General features: G+C 55.6%; 1 protein-coding gene and 1 non-coding gene across 6 annotated transcripts in view; both read left to right on the top strand.

The window, feature by feature from the left end:
* SPTBN2 (spectrin beta, non-erythrocytic 2) overlaps positions 1-14114 on the top strand; it is a 39165-nt gene that overhangs the window by 21955 nt on the left and 3096 nt on the right. For all 5 annotated transcript variants that reach the window (XM_057725541.1, XM_057725538.1, XM_057725542.1 and 2 more), the window contains 17 exons: positions 1042-1179; positions 1518-2274; positions 3025-3227; positions 3932-4022; positions 4266-4412; positions 6809-7072; positions 8666-8890; positions 9163-9252; positions 9616-9876; positions 9956-10086; positions 10294-10498; positions 11216-11590; positions 12279-12523; positions 12619-12757; positions 13043-13127; positions 13412-13608; positions 13939-14081. In XM_057725541.1, coding sequence (XP_057581524.1) covers positions 1042-1179; positions 1518-2274; positions 3025-3227; positions 3932-4022; positions 4266-4412; positions 6809-7072; positions 8666-8890; positions 9163-9252; positions 9616-9876; positions 9956-10086; positions 10294-10498; positions 11216-11590; positions 12279-12523; positions 12619-12757; positions 13043-13127; positions 13412-13608; positions 13939-14081 — 3696 coding nt within the window. The remainder of the gene's footprint in view (positions 1-1041; positions 1180-1517; positions 2275-3024; positions 3228-3931; positions 4023-4265; positions 4413-6808; positions 7073-8665; positions 8891-9162; positions 9253-9615; positions 9877-9955; positions 10087-10293; positions 10499-11215; positions 11591-12278; positions 12524-12618; positions 12758-13042; positions 13128-13411; positions 13609-13938; positions 14082-14114) is intronic.
* TRNAR-UCU (transfer RNA arginine (anticodon UCU)) lies at positions 5457-5529 on the top strand. The gene has a single exon. It is a non-coding gene; the product is annotated as a tRNA-Arg (tRNA).

The following is a 14114-nucleotide window of genomic DNA, read 5'->3' as shown; positions in this document are numbered from 1 at the left end:
GTAGAAATTTGCAATGAGTAAATTATTTTATAATTGTATGTGCAGACTTAAAATAGCTAAGGCTTTGAAGTTATAAACCTTTTAGACAGAGACATTGATTAACCTCTCATGAAGTATTGGGTTTTTCCACATGTCTTACAGTAAAAACCCGAGCCAACTTTTTGGCCAACCCAATAGCTTTATTTACAGAATAAGGAATCTTAAAATAATCTAGAAAGGCTGTTTTTCTCATAGAACCACACACAATACCATTATCACATAAAATCAGCAATTCCTTGGTATCATCTACTACTCAATCTATAGTCAAATTTCCTGGTGGGTTTAAAAATGTACTTAAAGATGTTTTGCTGTTGTTTTCAATATATCCCATGACAGGAGTCAGGAAACTACAACCACTATGCCAAATCCAGCCCCTGCCTGTTTTTGTAAATAAAGCTTTATTGGAACATAGCCATGCCCATTCATTTGCATGTCATCCCTGTGTCTGCTCTTGCACTAAAACAGCAGAGCTGAATACTTGTGATAAAGACCAAATGGCTCATAAAACATAAAATGTTTACTATCCGGCCCATTTGCAGTCTCTGCTCTATGAGAATATGACATATTCCTGGGGGAAGTTATGCTTCACATCTTTATCACTTAAATTTTGGGGGTTATCAGTTCATTTTTTAAGACATATTAGAAAGGTGGGAGCCAGGTGGGCAGCTCTGGGGTAAGTCCCGGGAGGAATAAGGGCGGTTCTGCTCAGGGGTGAGGCCCTGTGCCAGAGGTTAGTTTGACTTGTTGTGCAGCTTGTTCTGACCTTTCATTTTCACCATGTTTTTGAGCAACTCTAGAGATGACAGTTTTTCTACTTGTTTGGGGGGATTCGGGGGCTCCGCCTTGACCCACAGATGCTGTGAACCTTGTAGGGAAGAGGTGCAGAGGCTCCTATCAGTAAGCCTCATGTTGTTGGAGAGGAGTTCTCATGGGCATCTAGGGGAGGTGGACCAGCCCACCGCTGCCTCCTGCCGCTCACGCCCAGCTCTTCCACCCCATCAGGTTCGAGACCCTAGAGCCCGAAATGAACGCCCTTGCAGCGCGAATTACTGCCGTGAATGACATCGCAGAGCAGTTGCTGAAGGCCAACCCCCCGGGGAAGGACAGCATTGTCAACACCCAGAAGCAGCTCAACCACAGGTGGGGTGAGAAAGGATGCAGCAGACAAGGCAGCAGCTGGAAGAGAGTTCTGTAGGGCATGGGAGGGAGGCTAAAAATGAGGAGGGAAAGCCATCTGGAATATATTGGAGGGGGTGGTGATAAAAGAGATGGAAGCAGGATAAATGTCTTCTGAAGAGGCTGGTGCCTGGACAGAGAGCAGACAAGGAGTCTAGGGAAGATGAGTGGGGAGCAGCCTCTGTGAACAGCAGAAGCAGGTGGTAGGATATACCAAGGGAGAGAGAAGCAGGGAGATGCTTTAGATACACCTGGACAGGGCGGGGAAGCCGAGCACCTCCAGACATTCCCTCTGCACTCAGGTGGCAGCAGTTTCGGTCCCTGGCAGACGGCAAGAAGGCGGCTCTGACATCAGCCCTGAGCATCCAGAACTACCACTTAGAGTGCACGGAGACCCAGGCCTGGATGAGAGAAAAGACCAAGGTCATCGAGTCCACCCAGGGCCTGGGCAATGACCTGGCCGGGGTGCTGGCGCTGCAGCGTAAGCTGGCCGGCACCGAGCGGGACCTGGAGGCCATTGCCGCCCGGGTGGGCGAACTGACCCGAGAGGCACATGCCCTGGCTGCCGGCCACCCCGCCCAAGCCCCTGCCATCAACACCCGGCTTGGAGAGGTGCAAGCCGGCTGGGAGGACCTCAGGGCCACCATGCGGCGGCGAGAGGAGTCGCTGGGTGAGGCGCGGCGGCTGCAGGACTTCCTGCGCAGTTTGGATGACTTCCAGGCCTGGCTCAGCCGCACGCAGACCTCTGTGGCCTCTGAAGAAGGGCCGGCCACCCTGCCTGAGGCAGAGGCCCTCCTGGCGCAACATGCAGCCCTGCGGGGAGAGGTGGAGCGGGCCCAGAGCGAATACAGCCAGCTGCGGGCCGTGGGTGAGGAGGTGACCCGGGACCAGGCCGACCCCCAGTGCCTCTTCCTGCGGCAGCGACTCGAAGCGCTGGGAACCGGTTGGGAGGAGCTGGGCCGCATGTGGGAGAGCCGGCAAGGCCGCCTGGCCCAGGCCCACGGCTTCCAGGGGTTCCTGCGGGATGCTCGCCAGGCCGAGGGCGTGCTCAGCAGCCAGGTAAGAGTCTGGGGGGCAAAGTCCCAACTGGGAGGAAGCGGGAAATAGGGACCAGGGGAATGCGAAGGAGCAGTGAGTGGATGGGGAGGTAAATGCAGCAGGTGGCATAGGTGAGGGAACAGGATGGGCAGGGAGAACATGTCAAGAAGAATGAAAGTGAGGGACTTCCCTGGTGGTCCAGCGGTTAAGACCCCGTGTTCCCAATGCAGGTGGCCCGGGTTTGATCCCTGGTCAGGGAACTAGATCCTGCATGCCGCAACTAAGAGCCTGCATGCTGCAACTTAAAAAAAAAGAAAAAAGAAAAAAAAGATCCCACATGCCACAACTAAAGATCCCCTACGCCACAAAGAAGATCCCTCACGTGGCAACAATGATCCAATGTGATGCAACTAAGACCTGGCGCAGCCCAATAAAAAAGGAAAAAAAAATGGGAGTGAAAAAAAAAGATGTAAATATAACTTACCAAAACTGACTTCAGAAGAAATAGAAAACCTGGCTTATCATGTAACTATTAAGGAAATGCAATCAGCAGCTATAAACAGGATGCAACAGGATTTGGAGGCTCAAAGGCCATCCAGCCCAGCTCCCTTCTAACTTTCTGAGACTCCCACTCAATCAGGCGCCATCCCTCTGTCTTCACAGCCAGAGCCTGCCTGCCCCTCCCTGGTTGGCTTCCGTGTCTCAGATGGGCCCTTCAGTAGGTTCCTTCTGAGAGGCTGAGAAGTGAGCTCGACATCTCCCCTCCCACAGGAATATGTTTTGTCTCACACGGAGATGCCGGGGACTCTCCAGGCTGCGGATGCAGCCATAAAAAAACTGGAAGACTTCATGAGCACCATGGATGCCAACGGCGAGCGCATCCGCGGACTCCTGGAGGCTGGGCGCCAGCTGGTGTCTGAGGGCAACATCCACGCTGAGAAGATCCAAGAGAAGGCAGACTCCGTAGAGAGGAGGTAAGATGAGGACGGGGGCAGACAAAGGGCCCTAAAGGGAACCAAGTGAAAACAGGATGAACATGGCACTCAGACCGACAGATGGGGGTGGGGAGCTGACAAAAGTAGATGAGGAGGGCTTCCCTGGTGGTTCAGTGGTTAAGAATCTGCCTGCCAATGCAGGGGACACGGGTTCAATCCCTGGTCTAGGAAGATCCTACATGCTGCAGAGCAACTAAGCCCGTGTGCCACAACTGTTGAGCCTGTGCTTTAGAGCCCATGAGCCACAGCGATTGAACCCATGTACTGCAACTACTGAAGCCCACGCACCTAGAGCCCGTGCTCTGCAACAAGAGAAGCCACGGCAATAAGGAGCCCGCGCACCACAACGAAGAGTAGCCCCCGCTCGCCGCAACTAGAGAAAGCCATGCACAGCAACGAAGATCCAACACAGCCAATAAATAAATAAATTTATTAAAAAAAAAAAAAGTAGAGGAGGAAGAACCAAGTGGTTGGAGGGGGCTAAGCCATGGGCAGGGAAGTTCCGCCTCCCTGAAGTCTCCTAGGGTAGCTGCACACTGGACCTCAGGGTTCCTGGGTTGTCTTGTGGCGCTCCCAGAAGGTATTGTCCCCAGAAGAGGAGGACTGAGGGCTTCTAGGTTAGTTAGAGGGTCATAACCCTTTCATAGCAAGTTCAAGGGCTTCACAACAGCCTGTCATTACAGACACAGGAAGAATCAAGAAGCAGTGCAACAGCTTTTGGGCCGTCTTCGGGACAACCGAGAGCAGCAGCATTTCCTACAAGATTGTCACGAGGTGAGGCTCTCCGTCCCCCATGTCGCCTCTGACACTCCCTGGCCACCCCTTTCCCGCAGCGCCCTTGCTCTTTGAGCCTAGAGTCAGTCCACTGCAGTGTCACCTGAGCACGTGAACCCCTGCCTGGCTTCTCCCCCCGCCCACCACCTCCCCCAACACACCCTCACCTGCTTCCTGCCTCCTGCTTCCCTCCCTCTGAAATGTCCTCTGCCCTTCTCCATCCCTGCACCATGCCTGGTCCAGCTGAAACTCTGGATTGACGAGAAGATGCTGACAGCCCAGGACGTGTCCTATGATGAGGCCCGTAACCTGCACACCAAGTGGCAGAAGCACCAGGCATTCATGGCTGAGCTGGCCGCCAACAAGGACTGGTTGGACAAGGTGGACAAGGTGAGCGATGGGATGGCAGCAGCAAGAAGGGAGCCTTTGGGGCCTCCTCCCATCAGCGTCCCAGCTGCAGTGCAGGGAGGGTCCTGGCTTCAGGATCTGGCTTAGAGATCACAGAGCCCTTGGTGCCAGACCTCCAAGGTGGAAAGTCATGGTCTGGGGAACAGATGTCTTAGGTTTATGGAACAGTGACTCCAGAACTTTGAGAAGGGACAAATAAGTAGGGGGACAGACCGCAGTTTTGGGTCTGCACGGTATCTTGAAGGACACTCTTCAGGGGGGTCAGCAAACTTCTATAAAGGGCCAGGCGGAAAATATCTTAGGCTTTGCGGGCCACACAGTATCTGCTGTGACTACTCACCTCTGTCAAAGCAGCTGCAGATATGCAGGTATGCATACATAAACGAATGAGTGTAGCTGAGTTCCAATAAAACTTTTTTTATAAAAACAAGTGGTGGTCCCTGGCCAAAAAAAAAAAAAAAAAAAGTGGTAGGCCCAGTTTGGCCCTCGGGCCACAGTTTGCCAGCCTCGATTTTGAGCCTTGCTTTCCTGGTATTTGGTCTCCCACCCGGGGCTTCCTCAAGAGCTAAGCACAGGTAAAACTTAGTTTCTCCTCAGCAAGTATTCCTGGACAACATTCTGTGTGCTCAGCACTCTGCTAGGTGCTGCAAGGTATATAAAAAGACCCTTTCCTTCTCTCAAGGGCATGACGGTTGGGAAGAGGGAGAGACCAGTGTGGATCCAATTTCTCCATTTGTTCAGCAAATATTTACTCAGTGCTACTCTGTGCAGGGCCTTGTATTAGGCATTGAGTGGGGAACAAAGGTGATTGCATTGCAGGCTCCACCCTTGAGGAACGACACTGGAGCCAGGATACGAGACGGGGACACAAACAGCTAAAGTCCATCCAAAATAGACTATAACAAATGTAATGAGAGAGCCCAAAAAAGCCTGGGCACTGAGGAGGGAGGAGACGTGGGAATCCTAGAAGCAGGGGCCTGTGGGGCGGTCCATGAAGGACGAGTAGAGTTGGGACAGGCCCGGAATTCCCTGATGGTCCAGTGGTTAAGACTCTGCACTTCTACTGCAGGGGGTGTGGGTTCAATCCCTGGTCGGGGAACTAAGATTCTGCATGCCACGAAGTGTGGCCAAAAAATAAAAATTTAAAAATTAAAAAAAAATAATCTGGACAGGTAGAGGTGTTGGGGGAAAGATGTTTCTTGGTAGAGAAACCGGAAACCAGGGGTGTGGAAGTGGGGCACCTGTATGAAAGAAGGGGCTAAGTGCGTCTGGCAGGAGCACAGAATGCGTGAAGGGACCGTGGAAGGAAAGGTGGGAAAAGCCTGCCAGGCCAGGTCATGAAAAGCCCTGATCACCACATAAGGACTGTGCGTCAGAGTGGATTGTGCTGAAGGTTTGTAAATTTCCCAGCACTGCTCTTCATCCTGGCAGCATGGGTGAAACGGCCCAAAGGCAGTGTCTTGGTTTGTGTTCCCTTAGAACAGGGGTTCCCAACCCCTGGGCCGTGGACCGGTGCTGGTCCCTGGCCTGTTAGGAACCGGGCTGCACAGCAGGAGATGAGCGGCGGGTGAGCAAGTGAAGCTTCATCTGCCGCCCCCCCACTGCTCTCATTACCGCCTGAACCATCCCCACACCCCCGTCCATGGAAAAACTGTCTTCCATGAAACCAGTCCCTCGTGCCAAAAAGGTTGGGGACTGCTGCTTTAGCAGCAAGGCTTCCGGCGCAGGCCACTTCCACAGGAGGTGATCACAGAAGTGCCAGCAGGGTGTGGGGAGGGGAGGCGGAGAAGGGAAGGTGGTCAGTGAAGGGTCCACTACCATGCCAGGTACCCCAGTGGGCACCTGGCACTCAGTCCTCATGGGACACCCTGGGAGATGCTGTGGAACACGCATCAGAGTTATCCCAGCCAAAGCAAGGACGCCCAGTGTTCATCCACCAATGCTCTGCCTGTTGCTGCCCTCACAGCCTCAGAAACTGAAGTCCTCAAGCAGGAAGGCTGGGAGTGGGGAAACCAGGTGAGACTCACTTGGCATAGGTCAGGTGAGAGGTAATGAGCAGAGAAACACAAAATGATGGCCAATAACACAAGACTGCGTGCAGTATGACACTGGAAACCACAAGCACCTGGGAACTCAGAGTAAGGAGAGAGCGCAGTGGCCTCTTAACCGAGACGAGGTTTGACTGGACCTTGAGGAAGGAGTAGGGTTTGCTCAGCAGTGAGGGTTGGGAAGCTTAGGAAGCTTGGAGAACACCGGAGAACTCGGTAGGATTGCCCTGACTTCAGGTCTCTGCAGCCCTTTAGGTCCCTGTTCTGCTATCAGCTTGTGTTCAGTGGTGTCTAACTCTGACACTGACCCCTTCCTCGTCCCGCACCCAGGAAGGACGGGAGCTGGCTCTGGAGAAGCCAGAGCTGAAAGCTCTGGTGTGGGAGAAGCTGGAGGACCTGCACAGGCGCTGGGACGAGCTAGAGACCACCACCCAGGCCAAAGCCCGCAGCCTCTTCGATGCCAACCGAGCTGAGCTCTTTGCCCAGAGCTGCTCCGCCCTGGAGAGCTGGCTGGAGAGCCTGCAGGCCCAGCTGCACTCGGACGACTACGGCAAGGACCTCACCAGTGTCAACATCCTACTCAAGAAGCAGCAGGTATGCAGCGGGCCTTTGGTGGGGAGGGAGAACAGCAGAAAAAAAGGAGATGGGCGTCAGTAGCTCTCGAGATTCATGAGGCCATCCTCAGGCCTCGCAGGCATCTTTACTGGTATTTCTCAAAGCGATTTCCACAGGCCACCTGGGTCAGAATCTCTAGGAGTGTGTGTCAGTCGGAGTAAAGTCAGGAGACAGAAACCACACTCTAATTTGAACAAGGAAACTTTAGTGAAAAGAACTATCAATTGATAAAAGGTGATTACCTACCAGTGGGGTAAAGAGGACTTCAAAGCAGGGGTCAGAAAACTTTTCCATAAAGGGCCAAATAGTATTTTGAGATTTGAGGGTCAAACAGTCTCTGTCACAACTTTTCAACTGTCCTTGTAGAGTAAAATCAGCCTTAGTCAATGCATAAAAGAATGGTGTGGCTGTGTGCCAATAAAACTTTATTTACAATGGGCAGGAGGCTGGGTTTGCTGACTGCTGCTCTAAAGAATACAGGAATACAGACTTCCCTGGTGGCACAGTGGTTAAGAATCTGCCTGCCAATTCAGGGGACACGGGTTCAAGCCCTGGTCCAGGAAGATCCCACATGCCTTGGAACAACTAAGCGCATGCACCACAACTACTGAGCCTGTGCTCTAGAGCCCACAAGCTACCATTATTGAGCCCATGAGCCACAACTACTAAAGCCCACGCACCTAGAGCCCGTGCTCCGCAACAAGAGAGAAGCCCGTGCAGTGCTATGAAGAGTAGCTCCTGCTCGCAGCAGCTAGATAAAGCCCGCACGCAGCAATGAAGGCCCAGTGCAGCCATAAATAAATAAATAAATAAATAAATAAATTTATTTATTTATTTATTTATTTAAAAAGAATGCAGGAATAGAAAATGTAGGGAGCAGCTACTGCCTCTAGGACCAAGGAGGGGTTCCCCAGGAAGGAATGATATGCCCTCCCCCTACCCCAAGGCTGCATTTCAGACCTAGCTGGAGAAGGCAGAGGCCCTCTGGATGGTGTAGAAATTTGTTGGGGTATCAGAGACCAGAGTAGCTTTGAAGCTGGCAGGCCAAGCTGGCCATAAGGAAGTTGCCATTGGGGTGCCACCAGGTCTCCTACGTACCATGGGCACTTGTGCTGTAGGAGCAAGAAGAAAAGCACACGGGAACTATGAATAGAAGCCCCCCCACCCCACCCCCGCTACTCTCCCACTCCCCCTACCCCCCACCCCCATGCATTGCTGTGTCCCTCCAGCGCCCTCTACTGACAAGGCCTAGCATTACACCAGCTGGCAAAGGAGACAAGTTTACAGGGTCCAGTTCCAGCAACTTAAAATGGGCAAAGATGGACTTGGAACTGGGATGGATTAGGGACTGAGAGACAATAAATTAATAAATAGCACAGCTATCATGCCCCCCCCCTGAAATTCTTATACATATTAAAATTTGAGATCCACTGATGAAGGGCATGAAGAGATACTCTCCCTGGGGTGAGCCCAGGGATAAAGTTTCATGATTGGCTCATATGGACCAGTGTCTCGGCTGAGTCTGGAGATGGAGGCAGGGTGATAACATCTCCTTCCTCGTCCGGTGGGCAGATGCTGGAGAGGGAGATGGCTGTGCGGGAGAAGGAGGTGGAGGCAATCCAGGCACAGGCGAAAGCACTGGCCCAGGAAGACCAGGGCGCAGGGGAGGTGGAGAGGACCTCGAGGGCTGTGGAGCAGAAGTTCAGGGCCCTGTGCCAGCCCATGAAGGAGCGTTGCCGGCGCCTGCAGGCCTCTCGCGAGCAGCACCAGTTCCACCGGGACGTGGAGGATGAGATCGTGAGTCTTCGGGATCTGGGGTGGGGGTAGAGTCTCCCTGCCTTTGCCTCTCTAGTCTCCTTCCCAATGCTGGGGGGCTGCCAGCAGTGCTCTGCTTTCTCTTCCCTTTGCCATTGAGAATCAACCCTCTAGGGACACATGGGGATGCACTCTAGGCCCCTTGATCCCAGAACCAGAGCCCTAGAAAACCTTCCCCCAGGAGTCCCTGCTATCCAACCCCTAGCTCTTACCTTGCCCCCCGGACCTCCGCTGACTCCCTCTTTCTCATTCAGTTGTGGGTGACCGAGCGGCTCCCCATGGCTAGCTCCATGGAACACGGCAAGGACCTGCCCAGTGTCCAGCTCCTCATGAAGAAAAACCAGGTGAGGCAGAGGCTACAGGCAAAAGAAAGGGTCCCAAGAGCATCTCCAGACTTGAAAGTTTGTTTTCTTAAGACCTGGAGTTTCTCCAGCTCCCCCTGGATGCTGGGTGTAAACCTAGACTTAAGTGCTTCGCCTTTCCTCCCCTTGGAAGGGTGGGTTCCCCTGGTAGGAGATCATGTGGACTGAAAGGGCGTCATCGTCACATCCTTGGGCCAGAAAAGAGGGAAAGCGAGAGGACTCAGGAAGGACGAGGAGCAAGGGTGTGAAGGGGGACTTCCTGTCAAGTAGATGTAAGAGGGGAATGTGGGAAGGGGGGTCCCTTAGCAAGACTTCCAGCGTCTTCTCTCCTGTCTGTACGGACAGACCCTGCAGAAGGAGATCCAGGGCCACGAGCCGCGGATCGCGGACCTAACAGAGAGGCAGCGTGCTCTGGGCGCAGCAGCTGCAGGCCCGGAGCTGGCTGAGCTACAGGAGATGTGGAAGCGCCTGGGCCACGAGCTGGAGCTTCGAGGGAAGCGACTGGAGGAGGCCCTGAGGGCCCAGCAGTTCTACCGCGACGCCGCGGAGGCAGAGGCCTGGATGGGCGAGCAGGAGTTACATATGATGGGCCAGGAGAAAGCCAAGGTGAGAACCGGCCCAGAGCTCCGGCTGCGGCTTTCCTCCCCTGACCCCTACTCCCTGCTGCCACTGTCCCCTCCCGCAGGACGAGCTGAGCGCCCAGGCAGAGGTGAAGAAGCATCAGGTATTGGAACAAGCCCTGGCCGACTACGCCCAGACCATCCACCAGCTGGCGGCCAGCAGCCAAGACATGATTGACCGCGAGCACCCAGAGAAGTGAGCACAGCAGGCAGCAGGCGGGCAGTCCCTGGGGGCGAGGAGAGCCAGTTCCAGGAAGGCCCAGAGATGGCAGAACCTTCCAAACTGCCTGTGTGCAGAACCATCTAGAAAGCTGGAGAAGCAGGAACTTGGCAAGGAGGTGGGGGGCAGGACTCCATGGGATAGGCCAGGGGTCAGAGCAGTGTATCCTCCCTTCCGCCGCAGCACGCGGATCTCCATCCGCCAAGCCCAGGTGGACAAGCTGTACGCCAGCCTGAAGGAGCTGGCAGGAGAGCGGCGGGAGCGCCTGCACGAGCACCTGCGGCTGTGCCAGCTCCGCCGGGAGCTGGACGACCTGGAGCAGTGGATCCAGGAGCGCGAGGTGGTGGCAGCCTCGCATGAGCTGGGCCAGGACTACGAGCACGTGACGGTGAGTGCGGGGAGGCCGGCGGCCGCCGGTGGGCTCCGGGAAGAGTGGAGGACCCACTGGGAGACTAGGACCTTGTCCTGGGCGGAGCGCCGAGGGGCAGGGGTACGAGACCAGGTCGTGCAGACGCTGTCCTCAGGGTTCTGAGATATTTAATTTGAAGAATCACGCAGAAAGGAGGACTTGCGGTTGCACATAGACGTGGGCAGAAAGGAAATGACCGACCACTTCCAACAGGCCTCACCAGTACAGGGGGGACTTGAGATTTCTCTCCACAGTTTGGGGGTTGGACCCTCACTGATGCAGAAATATGGACCATGGAATCCCAAGGAATTCCCTGGTGGTCCAGTGGTTAGGACTCTGTGCTTCCACTACAGGGGGCACAGATTCGATCCCTGGTCACAGAACTAACATCCTCCTGTAAGCCATGTGGCTCAGCCAAAAACAAAAAAACCAAACATAGTTAGGGTATCCTTGTCTGAAGACTAAAGTTCCAAGCAGCCCTTTGCTGGGGGCTGGAGGCTGGGGGCGTCCGTCAAATCCAGGGTCAGTGGGAACCACTGCTTCCTAACTTGGCCCTGCTGAGGAAACCTATTTTGGCCCAGGTGGCCCAGAGAGAGAAGTGGGTTCTGAGTCTGGGGTGAAAGGACTTGCCCCATGAGGCAGGGACCGCATCCTCCAGTGTCCCAGCGTTATCTGTGCAACTGCTTCCTCCGCCAGATGCTGCGGGACAAGTTCCGAGAGTTCTCCCGGGACACAAGCACCATCGGCCAGGAGCGCGTGGATAGCGCCAACGCCTTGGCCAACGGGCTCATCGCTGGGGGCCACGCCGCCCGCGCCACAGTGGCCGAGTGGAAGGACAGTCTCAATGAGGCCTGGGCTGACCTGCTCGAGCTCCTGGACACGCGGGGTCAGGTGCTGGCAGCTGCACACGAGCTGCAGCGCTTCCTGCACGGGGCACGCCAAGCCTTGGCGCGGGTGCAGCAAAAGCAGCAGCAGCTTCCCGACGGGACCGGCCGGGACCTCAATGCTGCTGAAGCCCTGCAGCGCCGGCACTGTGCCTTTGAGCACGACATCCAGGCCCTCAGCGCCCAGGTCTGACTTGAGCATGGGCAGGGGGGTTGGGGTGGGGGGGGATGGCTTAGAGGAGACTCCATGGGGAACCTGGGGAGGCTGAGGGGATCGCATCCTCTGTAGGGCCACATAGGGATGAGGTTAGAATGGTTCCAGGAGACCAGCTCTGGCCAGGGGACATGCAGCCACCATGTCCATGCCTGTGATGACGAAGCTCTTTGAAGGCCCCTGACATTTTCAAATGGTCCCGGTGGGTAGAAGATCCTTCATTTGGTACTAAAATCCACCTGTTGGTCCCACTCAGGTATTAGGCTCACACAAAATAAGCATAGATCCTTCCTCCAGCCATTTACACCCAGTTGGCCGCCCACCCAAGTCCCTTCTTCAGGCTGAAGATCGCACTCTAGCAATCTTTGAGGTCCCCCATGTGCTGGACAGGCTTCTGAAAGCTAAATCAGCTAGTGACCCTTTTAAAGGGTCGACCCCGCAGGCTAAGCCCAGGCCCCCTGGTAAGACCCAACAAGGCAGAGTATGACAGGGCCTACTCTGGGCACCAGTCCTCATCTTTCCCAGCCCCACCCCCACTTCTCCTCCTGCTTCTTCAGTAGGTAAAATGGGCAGGAGGTGGAGAACAGAGGCCAGGACCGAGGGAGGCTGCAGCCCCTCAGAGTCTCCCAACTCTGCCTGACTTTGAACTGGGCCCCGGCAGGTCCAGCAGGTGCAGGATGACGGCCACCGGCTCCAGAAGGCCTATGCCGGCGACAAGGCCGAGGAGATTGGCCGCCACATGCAGGCCGTGGCCGAGGCCTGGGCGCAGCTTCAGGGAAGCTCTGCTGCCCGCCGCCAGCTGCTGCTGGACACCACAGACAAGTTCCGCTTCTTCAAGGCTGTCCGGGAGCTGATGCTGTGGATGGACGGGGTGAACCTGCAGATGGACGCCCAGGAGCGGCCCCGGTGAGGCCCACAGAGCCTGGCGGCCTCCAGGGGTTATGGGCTGGTGGCTGGGATAGGGTTGTGGGCAGCGGGTGATGTGGTCTCTGTGCCCCCAGGGATGTGTCCTCTGCAGACCTGGTCATCAAGAACCACCAAGGCATCAAGGCAGAGATAGAGGCCAGGGCTGACCGCTTCTCCTCTTGCATCGACATGGGGCAGGGGCTGCTCGCCAGGAGCCACTACGCGGCTGAGGAGGTGGGCGAGGCCTGGGCACAGCCAGTCACCATCACGGGGGGGCCTGAATGCCGGTTTCTCCTCTGAGTCCTCCTGCATCCTCTCATTCTTTCTTTGCAGAAACCTTTCACCTTCCCCTCAGTGCCGTTCGGGGATTTCCCCATTTTATCTTCCCATCTTTCCCCAAGAACTGTCTGCCTCTTGAAATAAGAAATCAGTAGTTCCCGCATGTGAGACCCCCGGGGACCCTGGAAAGGCCCCGCTGGGTGCTAACTCGCATCTCTGCCCCCCCACCCCCGCCCCCAGATCTCAGAGAAGCTGTCTCAGCTTCAGGCACGGCGCCAAGAGACAGCTGACAAGTGGCAGGAGAAGATGGACTGGCTGCAGCTTGGTGAGCCGCTGCAGGAAACTGACTGAGGGCTCCAGGCCCTGGGGGGCGGCGGGAAGCAGCTGGGGGTCTTGGACCCTGTAGTTTCCAGAGCAGGTGAGACCAGGCAGGAATCCTGGGCATGGAATTCAAGGTCCCCACCCTTGGCACTGCCCGGCTCTGCCCGAAGCTCCTGCTCTGGGCCAGGAGCTGGCTCTGTGTCCCTGTGCTTGAAGCTGCTGTGGCTGTAACACCCTGCCGTTGCCTACTCTGATTTGCCATCTCCCTGCGACCCCCAATCCCTGCAGTTCTGGAGGTGCTCGTGTTTGGGAGAGACGCAGGTATGGCGGAGGCCTGGCTGTGCAGCCAGGAGCCGTTGGTGCGAAGTGCTGAGCTGGGTTGCACAGTCGATGAAGTCGAGAGCCTCATCAAGCGGCACGAGGCCTTCCAGAAGTCCGCAGTGGCCTGGGAGGAGCGTTTCAGCGCCCTAGAGAAGCTCACGGCGGTGAGGGCTACAGGACCCCAGGAGTACCGGCCCCATTCCACCGTCCCAGGCCTTGTGCACTCTCCTGCTAGAAGAAGACATTTCTTCCCTTCCCGTTGGCCCAGCATCTCCCAGCTGTGAGCCACGAGTGCCCTGCTGTCACCTCAGCTTTGGGAGCCATCCATTTCCCTGGGGGCACTAAGAGACAGCATCTTCCCTATGGCTCCCACTCTCCACCTTTTTCTGCAATTATATTCTCCCTCCCCTGTTTCATCAGACTAGAGCTGAGACATTTCAGCTTTCCCCAGTGCCCTAGACCTTCTATATCTGACCTCAGGAAGTTTTTGACAGCTGGAAGAGCAGGAGAAGGAGAGGAAAAGAAAGAGGGAGGAAGAGGAAAGGAGGAAACAGCCCCCTGCCCCAGAGCCCACAGCCAGTCTGCCTGAAGGGGACCTGGTGGACAGCCAGACAGCTCCTGATGCTACTTGGGACGGGTGAGAGCTGGGACACATGGGGGAGGAAGAGGA

The sequence above is a fragment of the Hippopotamus amphibius genome, chromosome 3 (assembly GCF_030028045.1).
Source record: "Hippopotamus amphibius kiboko isolate mHipAmp2 chromosome 3, mHipAmp2.hap2, whole genome shotgun sequence".
NCBI lineage: Eukaryota > Metazoa > Chordata > Mammalia > Artiodactyla > Hippopotamidae > Hippopotamus > Hippopotamus amphibius.
Note: the sequence above shows the minus strand (reverse complement) of the source record. Positions and strands in the feature narration are given on the sequence as shown.